Source organism: Synchiropus splendidus, chromosome 3 (assembly GCF_027744825.2).
Source record: "Synchiropus splendidus isolate RoL2022-P1 chromosome 3, RoL_Sspl_1.0, whole genome shotgun sequence".
In the NCBI taxonomy this organism is placed as follows: Eukaryota; Metazoa; Chordata; class Actinopteri; order Syngnathiformes; family Callionymidae; genus Synchiropus; species Synchiropus splendidus.
The window spans coordinates 23,703,657-23,721,979 of NC_071336.1; the positions used below are offsets into that span (position 1 = coordinate 23,703,657).

The following is an 18,323-nucleotide window of genomic DNA, read 5'->3' on the forward strand; positions in this document are numbered from 1 at the left end:
TCCTTTTGCAGGCTCCAACCAGCCCATCTGCACCTGCCCTCCTGGCTACGTTGGTAACGGCTATGGCCCAGCTGGCTGTACACAGTCCAGCAATATCTGTCAGACCAGCAACCCCTGCGTCAACGGTCAATGTGTGGTGAGTGGTAAAACCACCCTTTTATATTGTTTTATCATGCTGTTTTTGTCACTTGCACATCCTCAACTGACCCCTTTCATTTCCTTTCACCCCTTTTGTTATGTTTTAGCATGCAAGCGTTGAGCATGGGTTTATTAGACAGATGCTGTTCAATATTAATTTATTTAAAAGCTATTCTCCCCCTTTTTGATCTTTGACTTTTTTCGCTCAGGCCACCACCTCATCTCCGGGCTACATCTGTAACTGCAACGCTGGATGGCAAGGAGTCAACTGTGACCAGAATATAAACGAGTGTCAGAGTAACCCGTGTCAGAACGGAGGAACGTGCACCGACGCTGTTAACGGGTTCACGTGTGCCTGCACATCCCAGTGGACCGGCCCGCTCTGTCAAACAGCACAGCAAGGTACAGCAAAGATCCATGAGAACAATGAGAACAGACACCTTGTTGAATGAACTCTGATTCTTTCCCATCAGGGCTTGCCACAGCAAGTCCACTTTAAACTGTCTTCATCATATTCACCACCCTCTGGTCACTTGTTCATGTGCTCATTTATCCATGAACCTCACTGGTTGTCTTCCTCTTCTTCATCTCCCAACATTCTTGGTCCAACACTGTCTCTTCTCCTCATCTGTCAAAAGCATCTGACGTCCCTAACTTCCTCATTCTCCAAATCAACTTTATTAATTCATAATTCATTGTTACAGACGAGATCTAGTTACGCTGCAGCTCTGATAATACACAGACAGACTCCATCTGTGTGTTTTACAGAGTGTGGGGGCACTCTTAGCGGACCCAGCGGCTCCTTCAGTTATCCAAACCCGGGTCAAGATGAGTACGATCACAGTGTCAGCTGTACCTGGGTGCTCCGGGTTCAGTACAACAAGGTCAGTTGTAAAGTGTTCTTTTGCTTCTAGAACCTCAATTAAACACGTCAGTTCAAATCCCAAACGTGGATAATCTGCTTATTGCCATCTTTCCGCTCCGCAGATTATCCGTATCACCTTTCCATTCTTCCACCTGGAGAACAGCGCCAACTGCAACTACGACTTCCTGCAGATCAATGACGGGGACAACCCCTCTACCAATGTGCTGGGGAAGTTCTGTGGAGAAAACAACCCACGGGAGCTCCGCAGTTCCCACAACTCTATGTACTTCTGGTTTCGCTCTGACAGCTCCATCAATGCCGGTGGCTTCAATGTTAGCTGGGTTTCTGAGAACCCAGGTCAGAGATTGCATTCAGCCAGATGGTATTAAAGCCGAGACAGTCTAAACCAATAATGGTTTTCTCATCTCAGTATGTGGAGGTCAACTGACGACCACCTACGGAAGCATCAACTCGCCTGGGTATCCCGGAAACTACCCGCCCAGCCGGGACTGCTACTGGACCATTTCAACTCAGCCGGGTCTCCTCATCACCTTTACGTTTGCAACGCTTAACTTGGAGACTCATTCTGACTGCAACTATGACTATCTTGAGGTACGGTCAACAACAGTCAGAAGGTCTGGGGGAACCTGCTGCTTCTACTGAAGGGTTAAACTGTTTTAGAGTGTGCAGGGACAGGATGTCAGTGGTGTCCTGAAGCTCCCTTTAGAAATCCAGTTTAATATTCTCTTGCCCACTGGTCCCAAATTGTGTCATCTGATACCACAAAACTGCTACTACAAAACTCTGCTGAATGGTCTTCCTGTTTCAGCAGCCAGTAGATCAGCTTTTCCCTTCTACTTGCTACTGGCAGCAGCTGACAATTATGACTAACAGGACCAAGGAAGCGTCCTTGTAAAGAGTTTGTGGCTATTTCTTATGTCAGTTCGCCAGCTAGGTGCTGCTTCATCAGTGTGAGGTTTATTCTAAGTTCAATAGAGGTCGACAGGCCGAGTGTTGCCAGCAAAATGTCCTAATAATAATAATAGCTGCTATGTCATATATCATTGCCCTATAGATCCGTGATGGTCTACTACCCGAGGACCCTGTATTAGGAAAATACTGCAGCACTGGATCGCCTCCACCTTTAAGAACCACTGGACCAATGGCGTGGATCCACTTTCACTCGGACTTCAGTGTGTCAGACCGAGGATTCCACATCACATACTCCACGTCTCCAAGTAAGGCTGGGCAAAATCTTATTGCTGACTGTCTCAGATTTTGACCGCTTGCAAGGAGAGAAGAAGCAAGACATAATAGGTGTAAACGTGTGGGAGGGTGGCAGGAGGAAGATGGGAGATGTGGAAACTGGATGTGTACATCAAAGGAGGTGAAGCAGAGAGGGCAGGCGAGTTGGAGACACCTGACAGTGCTCTCTCTCTCTGGAGTGCAGAGGAAGATATATATGACGGTAGCAAGACATGCCATGATGCATGGTTGGACATGAGGATTCAGAGTTAGATGAGTCAGAGATGAGGATACTGAAGTTGTCAATGGGGGTTACTCGAAAGGACAAGATCTGAAATTAGTATTTCAGGGGACATCATGTAGAAGCAAAAGTTCACCACCAAAAAAGTCAAGTCAAAACAGTATGAAAACACCTACAAATGATTGAAGGACAAACCTCAATTATTTTAAAACATGTGCCCGGATGTGTCTCATATTGCTGTGTTGTGATCCCTGCGTAATGTTTAAGGCACCCCTGGATGTGGAGGCACATACACCGACAGTGAAGGGATCATCATCTCCCCCAACTGGCCCAACAACTATGCCGTCAATAGTCAGTGCATCTATCTGATCAAGATCCCAGCAGGCGAGAAGGTGTCACTCAACTTCACCCACATGAACTTGGAGAGTCACAGCACCTGCGCTTTTGACTATGTGGAGGTTTGTGTCTGTCGTAATTATTTGCTGAAGATGATTCCCAGGACTCACACTGGAGTATTGTACCACTCCAGGTTCGTGACGGTCGTGCTGAGACCGATCCGCTCATTGGGAAGTACTGTAGTGACGTAATTCCTGCTCCCATCCTTTCGTCCTCCAACTATCTCTGGATTCGCTTCAAGTCTGACAGCTCGGTGAGCCGAGCAGGGTTCAGGGCGGTCTACACTGTTGGTAGGTGTTGTCATGATCACATGTCATTGGTAGTCCTCACACTGCTGTAGTTTTATTTCAAATCTTAATGCCCATCTGTCTTCTCAGCCTGTGGAGGTGTTTTGTCCGGGACAGGACAAATAAAGTCCCCCTATCATCCGAATGCCTATCTTCACAACAAAGTCTGCGAGTGGGTCATCAACCAGCCAGAGGGATATGTGGTCCAGTTCAACTTCCTAGCCTTCGACGTTGAGGGCGGATCCTGTCGTTACGACTTTGTTGAGGTAAATTGATCTGACAGAATACGGTCTGGAAAGGTCAGAACTCTGTTTTGGTGCCACCCGTTATTGATTCATCAATGCCTGTTTCAGGTGAGGGATGGCCCCACGTCCAGTTCCCCTGAGCTGGGAAGGTTCTGTGGCACCAGCATCCCGCCCAGACTCCAGAGTACCCAGAGGTCCATGTTCGTCCGCTTCAAGACCGACTCCTCCGTCAACAATCTGGGCTTCCTGGCCGACTACAGCGCAGCCATCGAGGGTAAAACTAATTACACTTTATTAATCCTCCATGTCCAGATTGTCCATCCTACAGTAGCAAAATGATTTTTAATGTCAGTCAGTCAATAACCTTTATTCGATTTAGCCACCACAGAGACTTGGCCAAGGCAGTAGTAGCATGAAATTAACTTGGCGTCTAGTCAGATCAGTCTCCCTGAGATACTAGCTCAGATGTTTCAAAGTTCATTCCATGCTGAAGAAGCAGTGAATTTAAGCCTCATCTCAACCCTGGGGTCCCAAATATGAGTGCATTTCTGGAGTGCACGGTGTACTGTGTTTTACCCATACACTGCAGTAGAAATATGGTGTCAGTTGCCCGAGAATAGATTCATAAATAGAAGTTGGTCAGCCTGTGGATGTGGAGAGTTTCAGCGGTGGCATATAGAGCACGGTGGTGGGCGCGATGGCTGCAGGAAGTGATGAGACAGCGAGAGCAGTGGTAGATAGTGTCCATTAAAGGCATCATAAGAAATAGAATTCACAGCTGGAATGAGAAACAGCCTTTATTCCATTAAATAAGAAAAAAAAACTTCAATTTTAGTTTTGATATAATAATAATAAAATAACCTCAAGATGAGAAATACAATCACTAAAATCAAATGTAATATGTGTGAGAAAAATGCTTTTGGCTTAGCTTTCATCGGCTCCTTTGCCAAGAACGTGAGATCTGTGGATAACAGAAAAAATGGCAGGATGAGGTTTTCGGAAGTTATATAGCTACACTCTGTATCTCGGGAACAACTCTCCACTTGACCCATGACCAGAGAAAAGTTGTAGCCATTGTGATGGCACTTTACCCACTCTGCTTCATCATGAGCCAATATTGATGCATGATTCTCAGTTTATCCTCACTATTTTTGGCCCCTCTTTTTTGACCTTCATTTTTAATAGTTTAATAGTTGTACACAGTCAGATCACCTCTTATCTCTAACTTTTAATATCCATTTTGGGGTGAGGAAACTGTCTTAAAAGGCCCTCTGAGAAGCTGGAATGTGAGTCCAGGTGTGGTGGTCTTCTGGTGAAGGTTTTCTCTGTGTTCCTCAGGATGTGGCGGGACGCTGACCGCTCTCACGGGCACTGTCACCAGCCCTGGCCATCCAAACAACTACCCGCATGGTGCCAACTGCACTTGGTACATCAACGTTCCCCCTGGTAACCTGATCCGGCTGACTTTCGACACCTTCAACCTGCAGTCCAACACGTTCTGCAGCTCAGACTACTTGGAAGTGTACGACAATGGCACAGCGCAAACCGGGACTAAAATTGGACGGTGAGGGAAGGGAAAAGCCATCATGAGGGTCTTCCATCCAGATTACTCACAGGACGACCATGTATCCACAGGTACTGCGGCCGGTCGGTCCCTCCGTCCATCACCAGCACCGACAGCCTGCTGACTCTGCTGTTCGTGTCAGACTCGGGTTTGGCTTTGGAAGGCTTCTCTGCCAGTTACATCTCCATCAATGCCAGCACAGGTACAGATGAACACACAACAGGCTGTTCTTCTGTACTTCTGTTCACCCTTGTTTAGGTGAGTTAACTGTTGCTGTGTTGGTCCTCAGCCTGCAGTGAGACCTTCAACTCCCCAACTGGCTCCTTCACTTCGCCAAACTACCCCAACTACTACCCAACCAACAGAGACTGCGTCTTTAAGATCATTGTTCAGGTCAACATGCAGATCATGCTCAACTTCACCGACTTTGAGCTGGAAGGCACTGCTCCGAACTGCTACTATGACTTTGTGGAAATCAGGTAAGATTATATATAAAGAATGAATACTTAATTTTAATAGTTTAATAGTTTTTAATGCTGAAATTCTCTGATTTTGGACCTGTGTTTCAGGGATGGTGGATATGAGACTTCCCCTTTAATTGGCAAGTTCTGTTCCGTCCAGAGGCCTCCAATCATAGTCTCCCACAGCAACCGTCTCTGGGTTCGCTTCAGATCGGATTACATCACCACGCGCCGAGGATTCACGGCTCACTGGGATGGCACTCAGACTGGTCAGTGTCTTTCTCATTTTCTGTTGGTAACACTTCCGTCGTCATCTCGGCTCCTCCCTGTGGAGGTGTTAGCGAAGGAAATGCTGGGATAGCAGCTAGTCCCGCTAGATAAAGTCAATGTCAATGCTCAATATCGGAGCCAATATGAACCCACAGAGAGTCAATGATTTGCCAACTTGGTGTGTCAGGAGCCAATCAGAGATAACACTAAAGGTGATCTCCCACAGCTGCCGGTTTTGGCTGCAACAACTCAACCACCTGCCGGATACATGCAGGCAGTTTTGGGGATAATTTGGTGTTGAGGCGTGAGACAAGGTCGCGACTTGCCAGCATGGAGTTGGTAATAGATTTGACTGTCTTGATGTCGGTCCCAATACATTTATATGCAAATGTGTGATGGAGGTGTTACGCGACTACAACCACTTAGCAACACTCCAGATGTTGCAACACAATCCGTATAATAAAACACATGAAAACTGGCAGGACGTCATGAATGCCATTAAAAACTTTACTGTCAGAGGTCTCCTGACAATATTATTACACATATGCAAAATGTACCTTGGTTTCAAAATTGAGATTAACTGAATGTTTAAGTTTAAGAAACACCAAAGAGTGGATCTATAAATATGTGTATAAATGTAGTGGTTAGCAAGAAGAGTTTTGATATTATAAAATGATGTTAGAATCTTGTAAGAATATTTGATAGTGAAATAAAAAAAATACATATAATAAAATAGTATTGCCAAAATTTTGGGGGGTCATATGATGTTGTTTACAAAGTCAACTGTTTGGTTGCTCCTTATGCATGAAAGGAGCTCATTCATCTTTTTGTTCATCTCCATAGGTCACATCCTTGTGAGGAAATACTAGCTTATTGAAGATATATTTAAGATATTGAACTTTTGAAGTTAGTTAAATATCATGTGCTTGCCCTTGTCCTTTATATTTTTAGTCTTTGCTGGGTATCGATCAAAAATGAATTGCTGGGCAGCCGTCCCACAAGCCGTATACTAGCTACCCCTGGTGAGGACTTTTAGAGAAGAGTCTCTGATGAGTTTTAGATCTTATCTATGAGACCATATCTTTCCAATTGCCTTGGGTTTAATCTTCCCATCATTGAGGTGGCATTCTAGACTTGAAATTACATTGCGATATCGTTCCTCATCATGGGTATAGGGTAAGGTTGCGCACAAATCTGTTGCATTTAAACACACCAATTTGAAAGTCATCAGCTCATAACTATTTATATTAGGGCTTCCTAATAATGTATGGGTTTCTTTTAAACTCTCTTCCACAAAGTTAGTTTCTATAAAGACCCATATGTAGCTCACTGGAGGCTGAACATACTAGTTGCAGTTTGCCTTTGACACTGACTGGATAAATCATTTTTCTCCTTGAAGGATGTGGAGGACAATTGACGACCGCCACAGGAGGCTTTTCTTCGCCGAACTACCCGCTGCCTTACCACCCCAACTCCGAGTGCTACTGGAACATCCGGACCAGCCAGGGCAGCCAACTCATCCTGAACATCGATGATTTCAGCCTGGAGTCCAGCGGCAACTGCTACTATGATTACCTTGCTGTGAGTGCTGAGAGAGAGACTCATGTTGGAAGCGCTAAAGCAGCTTTACAAGAGGAGTCCATGAGAATCAGGGACGCAGAGTTGCAGTGGGAAACGGGATTATACTGGATTAAACTGTACTTATACTGATGACATGTCTTTATAAATTACATTATATGTACAGTTTATATTTAGAATTCAGAGCACTTGCTTATTATGACCACTTTTATTGAACTTCATCGAACGAACTGACTGTATAATCGACATTATTCAGATTAATTTGAATGTGTTTTCAGCTACTACAGAATAAATTAGCTCTCTGAGAGTTAAATGAACAGTAGGGGAGTGAAATGGCAACATTTTCTCGCAGTGGTCATAATGAATGGTAAACAATTTTCCAACAATTATAATTAAAAAAAGAAAAAACTTGAGAAATTGAGAAAATAATGAGCAGAAAAGTGTATTTAATGGATTGAAAGTAACACTTATGTAACCAGATATGATGTTGATGACAATTACACTAACATCTATGTTTCTGAAACTTAAAGAAATACATTTAAAAAATGGGAATTTACAAAATTATGCACACATTGTGATGCAAAAAAATGACAAATAAAGTCAAAATAATGTGATTTAAATTGCAACAAAGTAGAATTAGGTCAACATTTTGGCTGTAAAATGTAAAAATGTAAATGTAAAATGAAAAAAAAGAGGTTTCATTCACAAAAGAAATACCCAAATCAGAGTTGTAGGCAGAACTTGTTTATGTGTTTGAGCCTGTGCTAAACTGTATTCGAATCAGGCTCAAATTTAAGTGGCATAGATTAGGCCTGCTGACTCACTCTCTATTGTGAATGATAAACCTTGCTGTCACCTGTTTTCACCAAGCGCTTGTGGTTCCAGGTTTTCGATGGCAACAGCACAAATTCTCCACAGCTGGCTAATTTGTGCGGCACCTTGTCACCGAGCCCCATCAACTCCTCTGGCAACAGCCTTTACATCAAGCTACGCACTGACAGCAGCATCCACGCCGGAGGCTTTATTGCCTCGTACACCACGAGTAAGAAAAACACCTACACACTTGAAACATACAGTTGAAGTACAGAAGCAACCGTGCACTTTAATACTTTGCTGGTGTGAAATGCGTTAGTTTGGTTTATATATAGTCTCTGGCTTTTCCCTCATTTCCCTAAACTCACTCATGGATACCAACAAATTACATTTTCACTTGGGATGCACCTATACCTGTTTTTTCCAAAACAAGTAATGTACGAGTACACGAGCATTTGAGTACTCACCGATACTGAGCATTTACACATAAATTTACTTTGCATTTTTTTCCCTATATATATATATATATATATATATATGTATATAGTCATTATTTGAACAACATTCCTCAGTTTGTTTTCCTTGTACTGCCATAAAGCGATATCGGTTTCCATTTTACGAGCGCAAGTACGAGCACTCAAGCCTGTTATGGGGCAGATATCAGTGCATCCCTAATTTTTAATATCAAAATTGAAATATTTTAATTTAAAATGGTTGTAAAGGTTGCTGTTGCCAGTTCTCTCTCAGCACATTCACAGTAAACCCTCTTTTGATATTAATTTCGGCCTTGATCGGTATTATCTTTAACTCCCTGCAATGATTGTGTCTCTTCTTTGTAGAGTGCCAAGGAGTTCTCATCTCCTCCCGGCACAGTGGGGTGATAGAGTCGATAAACTTCCCCAACCTCTACCCGGCCTACACCCAGTGCAGCTGGACCATCCAGGCCAGCCGAGGAAACACAGTCAACTACACGTTCACCAGCTTCCAGCTGGAAGGTGGATTCTTCTGTAGCTTTGACTACGTCAAGGTACAAACCTTCTTCTCTTCAGTGAGGTGTGCAACACTCATCCCTCTTCTTGTTGTCTGTCTTCCAGCTCTACGATGGACCCAACACACAAGCACCTCTCATTGGAACTTACTGCGGCAGCAGCCCGCCTCCAGCCCGCAGCACCACCAGTTCCTATCTCACCATCACATTCAAGACTGATGGCTACGGGTCCATGCCTGGATTCCAGATGATGTGGTATCAGAACGGTGCGGCAGAACTGACCCTGATACTGTACATCCATGACAAAGAAACTCAGCTCTGAAGCTCGCTGTTGACCTCTCAGGTTGTGGCGGGGACCTCTCTGGGCCCTCCGGGTCCTTCAACAGCCCCGGTTACCCCAACCGCTACCCCACCAACACCGAGTGCATCTGGTCCATCACCACTTCAGTGGGCAGTAGCATCACTCTCACCATCCACGAGTTTGATGTGGAGTTTCACCCAGACTGTAATTATGACCTTCTAGAGGTAAATCAAGCATTTATAGTCCTGTTTCTTCCTGAACTTTTTAATCACACTAGTTATTTTGACATCTTCATCCTCAAATTGACGCTTTACCTTGTGGGGACCAGCAACAATATCCACACAAAAGTATAAGGACTCTACAAGGATAGTGTTTGTCAAGAGTTGGTCCCTGCAAGAACAGATAAACAAGTACAGACGTTTAGCTGCACTTGTAGGGACCAAATTTTGGAAAGATATTATACCCATTTGTGAAGACTTTTTTGCTGGTCCCCACAAGGTTAAACCTTAATTTGAGGATAAAGACTTAAAAATAACTAGGTCTGGTTCAGAGTGGTTGAGCCATTTGTTTTGAATGGTTAAGGATGAGAGCCTGGGTAAAGCTTTATGGCAATGAGCGGGCCCCACAAGGCGAGAGATACAAACGTGTGTGTGTGATAGAATTGAATGTGGGTATAAGAAAGATGTATAGAAATATGAAATGGAAAAGAAATTATTTATCCACTCTTATTTATCTTAGGATTCTCTTTAAGAATTTTGCCACTTCTGTTCAAATTTATTTTATTGAATATGTTTTCTGTGTTACTGTTTTCTTTCTTTTTCAGGTAAAATTGTCTCCATCTTCACATGACTTTGTTGTTTGCACTCTGTTTATATTCAGTAATTGAATGTTATGTCTATTGAATTGTTCTGTTGATAATCACTCACCAGTGATCGGACTGATAAATGGAGCAGTAACTGTATTTGTCTCGTCCCCGTCAAGGTGTATGGCGGTCCAGATCAGTTGGCACCTCGTCTGGCTCAACTCTGCTCCACCACATCCACCCCGATGCAAGTGTCCAGCACCGGCAACCAAATATTGGTCCGCTTCTTCTCGGACGAGTATGTCAGTGGTCGTGGCTTCAATGCCAGCTGGGTGGAAGTTCAAGGAGGTGAGTGTAGCTGGATCCCTTCCTGCCTTCTTGGACTGACACTTCTTCTGTGTCCAGGGTGTGGTGGTCCAGTGACTGCCCCTGAAGGGGAGATACATTCCCCTCGATACCCCAACAGCTACCCCAGCAACGTGGACTGTTCCTGGGTCATCAGTGTGGACGCCAACCACCGTGTGCTCTTCAATTTTTCTGACCTGGAGCTTGAGCAACAGAGTGACTGTGCCTATGACTACGTGATGGTGAGTGACTTCAACATGTGATTCATGTTTTGTTATCTCCACTTCCTTGTAAGGAAGTCACTTCTCTGGACATGACACTTTTCTTTGTCTGCTGTGTTTGACTCCTTGTAAATGTCTTTGTTTTCATACTTCCTTTAGAAACAAACTTCCTTAAAAAGGTTTTTTTCATTTACCGATATTTTTACGGCTTGCATGATCTGCATTTTGAGAATCTTAAAATAAATTAAAATGAAATAAATATTTTCTGAAAAACAATACCAGTATTTAGACTCATGCATTGTTTGATTTTTTTAGTTTATTTGTTAACTCTAACCCATCATTATGAGGCTTCAATTCATTTGTTCCCTCATAACAGGTTTGTTTTATAACGGTGCCCCTCAGCAAATTTAATTGTTCCTATCCATACGTCATGGCAGCGCTCACTAGATAGATAGATAGATAGATACTTTATTAATCTCTGAATAGAAATTCCCATTTCCAGCAGCATGACAGGTGGAAACATAAGAGCAAGTAAAACACATTAGTACAAATAAAGATAAGAAAAAAGCAAAATAAACAAACAACAACAGTCTAGCATGTGAATGTGTGTGTGTGTGTCGCGAAATAATGAATACTATGAATACTCCTGTGTTATTTCTTCCATCCTATTTCTGGGTTATTTGTTTTTTCTTGGGTTAAAATTATGGGTTTTTCTTCATGAAAAGAACTAGTTTTCTGTGTTATTGAGCTCATATTTAACCAAAATTCTGGGGTTGTTTTGGCTAACATTTCTAAGTCAGAAATGTCGTGGTGGCTCAGTGTGTGACCCAACGCTTTATTGCGACTAGGTCACAGAGGACTTGTATATCGTACAAAGAAACAAATCACGAACAATAAAGCACTCAAAACGTTGCCACCACAATCAAGAGCGAGAGGACGAAACACGCAAGGACGGGGAATAATCTGGTAACAGGCAAATGAATACAAGCCGATTCACTCCGGGTTAAATGAATATCACATTCTCCCTGGTTAATTCAACACCAAGTGCAGGTGCAGGTCCCTTTGAGAGAACTGTTCTAGTACGCCTCGCTTTCATTCTATACACTGCTACAAGGACATCTTCTCCGCACTGTGCCTGCACTCTCTTCTTTCATCTTTGTCCATTACTCTGAACCATAACTACGGTTGTTTAACGTGACTATTTGTTTTACGCTGATGTGTCCGGGTCTCTCCCTCTTCAGATCCATGATGGTCCAACCATCTCGTCCCCGGTGCTCGCCCGTGTATGTGGCTCCACGATTCCACCAGCCATCACATCAACTCAGAACACAATTTACGTTCGCTTCCGCTCCGACACCAGTATCCATCACCGTGGCTTCAGCGCTCGCTTCTCAGAGGGTGGGTCCTTCTCCTCACCATCTCAGTCCAGATCATCACTAACATCAATGCCATGCTCCTTTCCTCAGCATGTGGTTCGACGATCACAACTGACGACGTAGGGGGAGCCATTGCTTCGCCACGGTACCCAGCCATGTACCCGCCCAACCAAAACTGCAGCTGGATTATCAGAGCTCAGGAGCCATGTGAGTCACTTGCCCAACATCACCATCGACCCTGTGTAGTTAATGTTTTGTTGTTGCTGTGCAACCAGTCAATCACGTGACCTTGTCCTTCACGGACTTCGAGTTGGACTCCAACACCAACTGCACCAGGGACTCAGTGAGGATTTTGGATGGCGATAACTACCAAGCGCCCACTATAGGTGGGTCTGTGTGCTCACTCATGTACACCTGTGAACTTACATCTTCTTTCGTTTATCTCCAGGAACGTTCTGCGGCAACATGGTTCCTCACCCAGTGACCTCCTTCAGTAACTCCCTGGTGGTCAACTTCCTGTCTGATGGTTCTGTGTCTGCAAAAGGCTTCAGAGCTACTTACTCTGCATCCACCTCAAGTGAGAACACACAAACACGTCCATGTTCACAAACACAAGGTATGAAGCGTCACAGTAACTCACAAAAACCTTGAACCAGGTTGTGGAGGAGACATGGTGATGGAGAGTGGGGCGTTCAACAGTCCCAACTATCCCGACGCTTATCCACCTAACGTAGAATGTGTGTGGACCATCAAGAGCTCACCTGGGAACAGACTGCAGCTCTCCTTCATGTTAGTATAACAGTGAGTCTGGTGTCAGAATGTACTCCTCATCTTAACGTTCTCTGTCTTCAGTATGTTCCATCTGCAGGGGAGTTTTGGTTGCAACAACGACTACCTGGAGATCCGCGAGGGGAACTCCGCTGGGCCTCTAGTGGGCCGCTTCTGCGGGGCCTCCCTCCCCTCAAATTACACCTCAGTGACAGCTCACGAGCTCTGGGTCAAGTTTGTGTCGGACTCTTCCATCAGTGGGGCGGGATTCAGAGCCACATTCTCACACTGTGAGTTCAGCACAACATGCTAGCTTGCATTTACACCTACAGCATCACACTGCATTTAAAATATCTCTCTCTATTTAATTCATAATCTGTTCACTGGAAAAGTTTTCTATTTCACATATATTTACTCTGCATACCAACTATCTATAAGCAAAATTATCGCCCTCCACTTTTCTTCCACTTTCTTCCATCATCGACATAGATCGTCCAGTAACCCAAGAGATCACACCACTCTGTCTGTCGATCTACTTCTCCATCTTTCCCACACTTGTTTCAAGTTACTGAAATGATCCTTTCTTCATCCTGGACAGGATATTCCATCTTTTTCCTAAGAAGAATCACAGTCACAGACTTGAATGTCCTCATATTTGTCAGCACCAATGTGACTGAGGGTCCAGCAGTCCTCACTGTAAATTCCGTCTTGCTGCACTCTTCTACTGAATAGATTGTTTTACACCTTTTTTGCTACAAAACGATTACCTTTTTTTGCTCCAATCATTTTGCTGTGAAAGGTCCACCTTGTCCTTGAATAAAACTGATATCATGTACTCTAATTAACTAGCTAACCTCTATTTTTAAATGATCAAACTGTTCTTCATACCCCTCCCTTTTCAGTATACGGCAACGAAATAACAGGGGAGTCCGGTCAGATCGCCTCTCCACTGTATCCAAGAACATATCCGATGGACTCTTTCTATACGTGGACGGTGACTGTGGACACTGGCAGCTATGTTCAGGTCCGCTTCCTGGACATCGACATCGAGGACCTTTTTAACTGCTACTATGACAACCTGAAGGTACGAGAGTTAGGAAGGTTCTCACCAGTCCAGAGTGGTATCAGAGTTTTATTGCTTCGTTGGTCTTGATGTGAAGGCACTCACTAAAGTTCACCGTACAAAGGTGACCGACTCTCGTGGTTGTTTCAGATATATGACGGCCCAGGCGTTCATCACTACCCTCTAGCTACAGTCTGTGGTCTCGCGTTGCCTCCACCGGTCCGGAGCACTGGCAGCGCCTTGACGCTGCAGTTCCGTTCAGATGCCATCATCGGAGGACGAGGCTTCCTCGTCGAGTGGACCGCTGTCCAGGAATCTGGACCACCACCCACTGTTCCCCCAGGTGAATGGAGCTTGGGACATGATCTCAAACAATTACGAGGGCTTGGTCAGATTTTGAGGATTATTTACTGAAGTTTGAATATTTTTGCTGACATACATAAATGTTTTTTTTCTCTACACACTGCTGCTATTATTATTATTATTATTTTATATATTTTGATATTATTATAACTAAGATAGCATAAATAAAACTGTTACAAGTGATATTTGAATTTGTAAAATTATAATAAAAAAAATAAAATTGGAACAGTTAGCAATAATAAGAGCTAAAGTTTGATAATAGGTATATAAATGGGTATTATTTTACTAAACATAAAACAACTTCACAAATAACATCATTTTTATCTAGTGTAAATTATATTCTGCTTCATCATTCTGATAATGATTATTATTATTATAACAATAGAACTCTAACCATAATAGTGTTAAATATGATAAGTAATATGGAGTAAATGCACCAAGAAGCAAAATGGTTTTCTTTAGAAGGTTCCCGGAACCTCACTCGGCACCCTCTTTTCCAGGGTCGTGTGGTGGAGTCCTGATGGCCGGGCAGAACCCTGGCTTCTTCTTCTCTCCTGACTGGCCCAACGAATACCCTGAAAACCAGGAGTGCATCTGGTTGATCCGCTCGCCAGACTCCATCGTGGAGTTGAACTTGTTGTCATTGGACATTGAGGACTCACCAAGCTGTTACTACGACAGTCTCACCATCAGAGACGGCAAGTCTGAAATAACCAAGCAGAGTTACGGAACTTCACTAGAGCATGTGCCTGACTGAGCGCTTCTATATCTGTACAGGGGACAATGCTTTGTCGCCGCTCTTGGCAAGTGTGTGTGGCCGTGAAGTCCCTGGGCCCCTTCACACAACAGGAGACACCATGTACATCACCTTCTCCTCAGACAGCTCGGTTAACGGCCGTGGGTTCAACGCCTCCTACTCACGAGGTGCGCTTGCCGAACATGTTCCTACAGATGTGTAGCCTATTGAAGTTCTTATCTTCCATCCTTGTGTTCAGGGTGTGGAGGCCTCCTGCATGTGGACAGGGGCTCCATCAGCAGCCCTAATTACCCTCAGAACTACCTGCCCGGTCAGGACTGCCGTTGGCACGTGATGGTCACACCTGGGTATCGCATCTCTGTCTCCTTCCAGAGCCCACTGCAGATCCAAGGATTTGGAGCAGAGTGCAACTCAGGAGACTACCTCGAGGTGACTTCTATGTGTGGAGCTTTTGTTTTCTCCCAGTGCTTGTGAGGGTTTACTGGGTGCCCCCTTGTTTTTAGCTTCATTTCACCCAAGCCCTTGTGAACTGACGTCACAAAATGTAAACGGAATATTATTACCATTCTGTTGTATTGCAACAGCTTAGGAACGGTCCAGACATTTCTGCGCCTCTCCTGCACGAGCGTGTCTGTGGAACCACCGCTCCCACTGTCCTCCAGACCACTGACAACCACCTCTACATTCGCTTTGTCACCGACGCTTCAAATGAAGCTTCAGGGTTCAAGCTGACTTTTGAAGCTCACAGTCAAGGTAGAACCATGGGAGCCACACTGTCCCTCTGGCTCACATTAAACTTGCTGTTGTTTTTGCAGCTTGCGGAGGCTACGTTTCGCTGGGAGACAACGATCCTCCTGGCTACATAACCTCCCCTAACTACCCGCAGAACTACCCGCAAAACGTCGACTGCATCTTTGTCATCACCGTGCCCAACGGAGAAGCCGTCCAACTGGACTTTGAAGAAGAATTCTACATCGAGCCCACATCCAGGTTGTCATCATTTTTCACTACAAACCTCATTATAGCATACGTATACAATTGTTGCAATAAAGAACACAGATGTAGTTTGTCGTGTGAAATTCTATTTTTATTGAAATGTTTTTACCTCAAATCATATAGTTTGTCTGAAGTCCCTTGCACACTGGTTCCTCTATTAACATTTTCAGACAGAGGAAAAAACAATGGCAGAGGTAAAAATGAAAATATAAATAAACCTGTTTGTGCCGTTTTTTAGTTGTCTCCTCTGTCCAGCTGTGCAGCCGACCTCTAACATCCATAGTTTTGTCTGGCTGTTTACTTTTGTGTTTTCAAGAGCTCAGAATCTTCAAAGTAAATGGCATTCCCGCTGGTGTTTTTCTTAGCTGTGCGTTCGACTACTTGGAAATCCGTGACGGCTCCACTATCGGCGACGATCTCATTTCGCGGCTCTGTGGAAAAACCCTGCCGTCTACTCAGCACTCTACAGGTTCCTCCATGCTGCTGCGGTTCCGGACAGACAGCAGTGTGACGCATAAAGGCTTCAAGGCCAAGTTCTCGATAGGTGAGGTTGAAGTTGCACATCATTCCTTTTGTTATCCTGTCAATAATTCTTGGTGTTTAAGAAGCTCTGAATAATGATCCCAAATACCTGAACTCACCTGCTCATGAATGTCTGTACTTATCGCATTATTATTGTCAGTTTCGACAAGGCTTTCAGTTTTCTTAAATATTTGAACCCTTTCTGTCCACAGCAACATGTGGCGGCACGTACAGAGCTCAGAGCGGCACCGTCCACAGTCCAGGCTTCCCTGGATCCAACTACCCTGACGGCACCACCTGTGAGTGGTACTTCGAGGGACCCACCGGACATTACCTGACCTTGAGCTACAACAGCTTCAACCTGGCCTACAGCACCGACTGCACTGCTGACTACGTTGAAGTCCGGGAATACAACGCCTCAGGTGGCGTAGCTAAAGCAACTATTTAACAGTTTTGAGCAGCGAGCCGAAGTGTAGCATCGTGTTCACAGGGCTCCGTCTGGGCCGACATTGTGGCAACAGCCTCCCAGCTTCCATGGAGACTTCCGACAGCTTCGCCTACGTCAAGTTTGTCAGCGATGCCAGTGGAAACGCTCCTGGGTTCAGTCTGTCATTTGAAGCGAGCGTGGAAGGTTGGTTTGAAGCTGTCACGTACTAGACACCAACTTGTTTAGTGCAATCCGTTGTAATGAAATATCTCTGCCTGTAGCCTGCGGAGGGTTGCTGAACGCTCCATCTGGAACCATTTCATCTCCCAACTACCCAAACCTGTACCCACACAGCAGAGTGTGTCGCTGGGAGCTGCTGGTGCCCAACGGCCGCAGGGTCACGCTCACCATCAACGACCTGCGGCTCGAAAGCACTGGCACTTCCTGTGTTTTTGACTACGTGGAGGTGAGTTTCCCCCTGTCAAAGTGATGAAAATAACCAGAGGTTGGACTCAGTTGACAAACGCACAATCTCCTTTAGTCTCCTTCATCATGGAGGTTTTGGTTATGACATCACATGGTATAATGTGGTGCACCTGAACTGCTGCACTGAACAAAATGTATGTTCTGCAGGTGATTAACGGTCTGTGGGAGGACTCGCCTCGCCTGCAGAGGTTCTGTGGGACGGTACCAGCTGGCACTCAGGTCCGCTCCTCTGGAAACACCATGGCTGTGGTGTTCCGCACTGACGCCTCCGTGTCTAACGGCGGGTTCACAGCTTACTACTCCTCCGAGGAGCCTGCAGGTTAGTGACAGTCAGTGACTGTCCTCGTGTCTCTCCTCTGCTAACATTCCACTCTGGTCTTTGTGCAGTTTGTGGTGGGGTTCTGACCAACGCTCAAGGTGGGAACATCACATCCCCTGGGTACATGGTGTCCAACTATAGCAACAACGTCCACTGCGAGTGGCTGATTCAGAACCCGCAGCACGTCAACTCGTCTATTGTGGTGGAGATAATGGACCTGCACCTGCAGCAACACCAGACCTGCGCCAATGACTACCTCCAGTTCAGACTCGGTGAGGAGTTAGGTTAGGAGTGAAGTTGGGATTTACCTGAGTGAAGGACGGAGATGAAGAAGAGACGAGTCAAAGATTCAGCCTGAGCTTTCAACTGTAGATGGCTGACATGATGTATGGTTTGAACACGTGTGTGAAACCCCTGGCTCCGAATCAGGCCTGCCAAGTCACTTCAATTGGCTTTAAATGCATGAAGCTGAGTCAATTTCAATAC

The 18,323-nt window shown here is 44.9% G+C and overlaps 1 protein-coding gene across 4 annotated transcripts in view; it reads left to right on the forward strand.

Annotated features, from left to right (window-relative positions):
- The window catches only part of cubn (cubilin (intrinsic factor-cobalamin receptor)), a 42,950-nt gene that overhangs the window by 15,940 nt on the left and 8,687 nt on the right, over nucleotides 1-18,323 (forward strand). For 3 of the 4 annotated variants that reach the window (XR_008414093.1, XR_008414094.1, XM_053858444.1), the window contains exons 12-51: nucleotides 12-136; nucleotides 348-540; nucleotides 907-1,022; nucleotides 1,126-1,360; nucleotides 1,434-1,615; nucleotides 2,079-2,241; nucleotides 2,757-2,947; nucleotides 3,019-3,175; nucleotides 3,263-3,438; nucleotides 3,526-3,691; nucleotides 4,756-4,981; nucleotides 5,053-5,183; nucleotides 5,271-5,460; nucleotides 5,551-5,711; nucleotides 7,112-7,293; nucleotides 8,176-8,332; nucleotides 8,943-9,130; nucleotides 9,198-9,357; nucleotides 9,435-9,616; nucleotides 10,374-10,542; nucleotides 10,600-10,781; nucleotides 12,002-12,158; nucleotides 12,227-12,343; nucleotides 12,412-12,522; nucleotides 12,585-12,713; nucleotides 12,793-12,925; nucleotides 12,989-13,194; nucleotides 13,807-13,988; nucleotides 14,118-14,310; nucleotides 14,831-15,028; nucleotides 15,108-15,254; nucleotides 15,326-15,516; nucleotides 15,672-15,840; nucleotides 15,903-16,077; nucleotides 16,449-16,627; nucleotides 16,818-17,027; nucleotides 17,096-17,236; nucleotides 17,314-17,498; nucleotides 17,666-17,837; nucleotides 17,906-18,109. Coding sequence is in view for 2 of the 4 variants with exons in the window: in XM_053858444.1 (XP_053714419.1) it covers nucleotides 12-136; nucleotides 348-540; nucleotides 907-1,022; nucleotides 1,126-1,360; nucleotides 1,434-1,615; nucleotides 2,079-2,241; nucleotides 2,757-2,947; nucleotides 3,019-3,175; nucleotides 3,263-3,438; nucleotides 3,526-3,691; nucleotides 4,756-4,981; nucleotides 5,053-5,183; nucleotides 5,271-5,460; nucleotides 5,551-5,711; nucleotides 7,112-7,293; nucleotides 8,176-8,332; nucleotides 8,943-9,130; nucleotides 9,198-9,357; nucleotides 9,435-9,616; nucleotides 10,374-10,542; nucleotides 10,600-10,781; nucleotides 12,002-12,158; nucleotides 12,227-12,343; nucleotides 12,412-12,522; nucleotides 12,585-12,713; nucleotides 12,793-12,925; nucleotides 12,989-13,194; nucleotides 13,807-13,988; nucleotides 14,118-14,310; nucleotides 14,831-15,028; nucleotides 15,108-15,254; nucleotides 15,326-15,516; nucleotides 15,672-15,840; nucleotides 15,903-16,077; nucleotides 16,449-16,627; nucleotides 16,818-17,027; nucleotides 17,096-17,236; nucleotides 17,314-17,498; nucleotides 17,666-17,837; nucleotides 17,906-18,109 (6,831 nt within the window). In the remaining 2 variants the exon portion in view is untranslated. The remainder of the gene's footprint in view (nucleotides 1-11; nucleotides 137-347; nucleotides 541-906; nucleotides 1,023-1,125; nucleotides 1,361-1,433; nucleotides 1,616-2,078; nucleotides 2,242-2,756; nucleotides 2,948-3,018; nucleotides 3,176-3,262; nucleotides 3,439-3,525; nucleotides 3,692-4,755; nucleotides 4,982-5,052; nucleotides 5,184-5,270; nucleotides 5,461-5,550; nucleotides 5,712-7,111; nucleotides 7,294-8,175; nucleotides 8,333-8,942; nucleotides 9,131-9,197; nucleotides 9,358-9,434; nucleotides 9,617-10,373; nucleotides 10,543-10,599; nucleotides 10,782-12,001; nucleotides 12,159-12,226; nucleotides 12,344-12,411; nucleotides 12,523-12,584; nucleotides 12,714-12,792; nucleotides 12,926-12,988; nucleotides 13,195-13,806; nucleotides 13,989-14,117; nucleotides 14,311-14,830; nucleotides 15,029-15,107; nucleotides 15,255-15,325; nucleotides 15,517-15,671; nucleotides 15,841-15,902; nucleotides 16,078-16,448; nucleotides 16,628-16,817; nucleotides 17,028-17,095; nucleotides 17,237-17,313; nucleotides 17,499-17,665; nucleotides 17,838-17,905; nucleotides 18,110-18,323) is intronic. The other variant, XM_053858446.1, reaches the window with a different exon arrangement.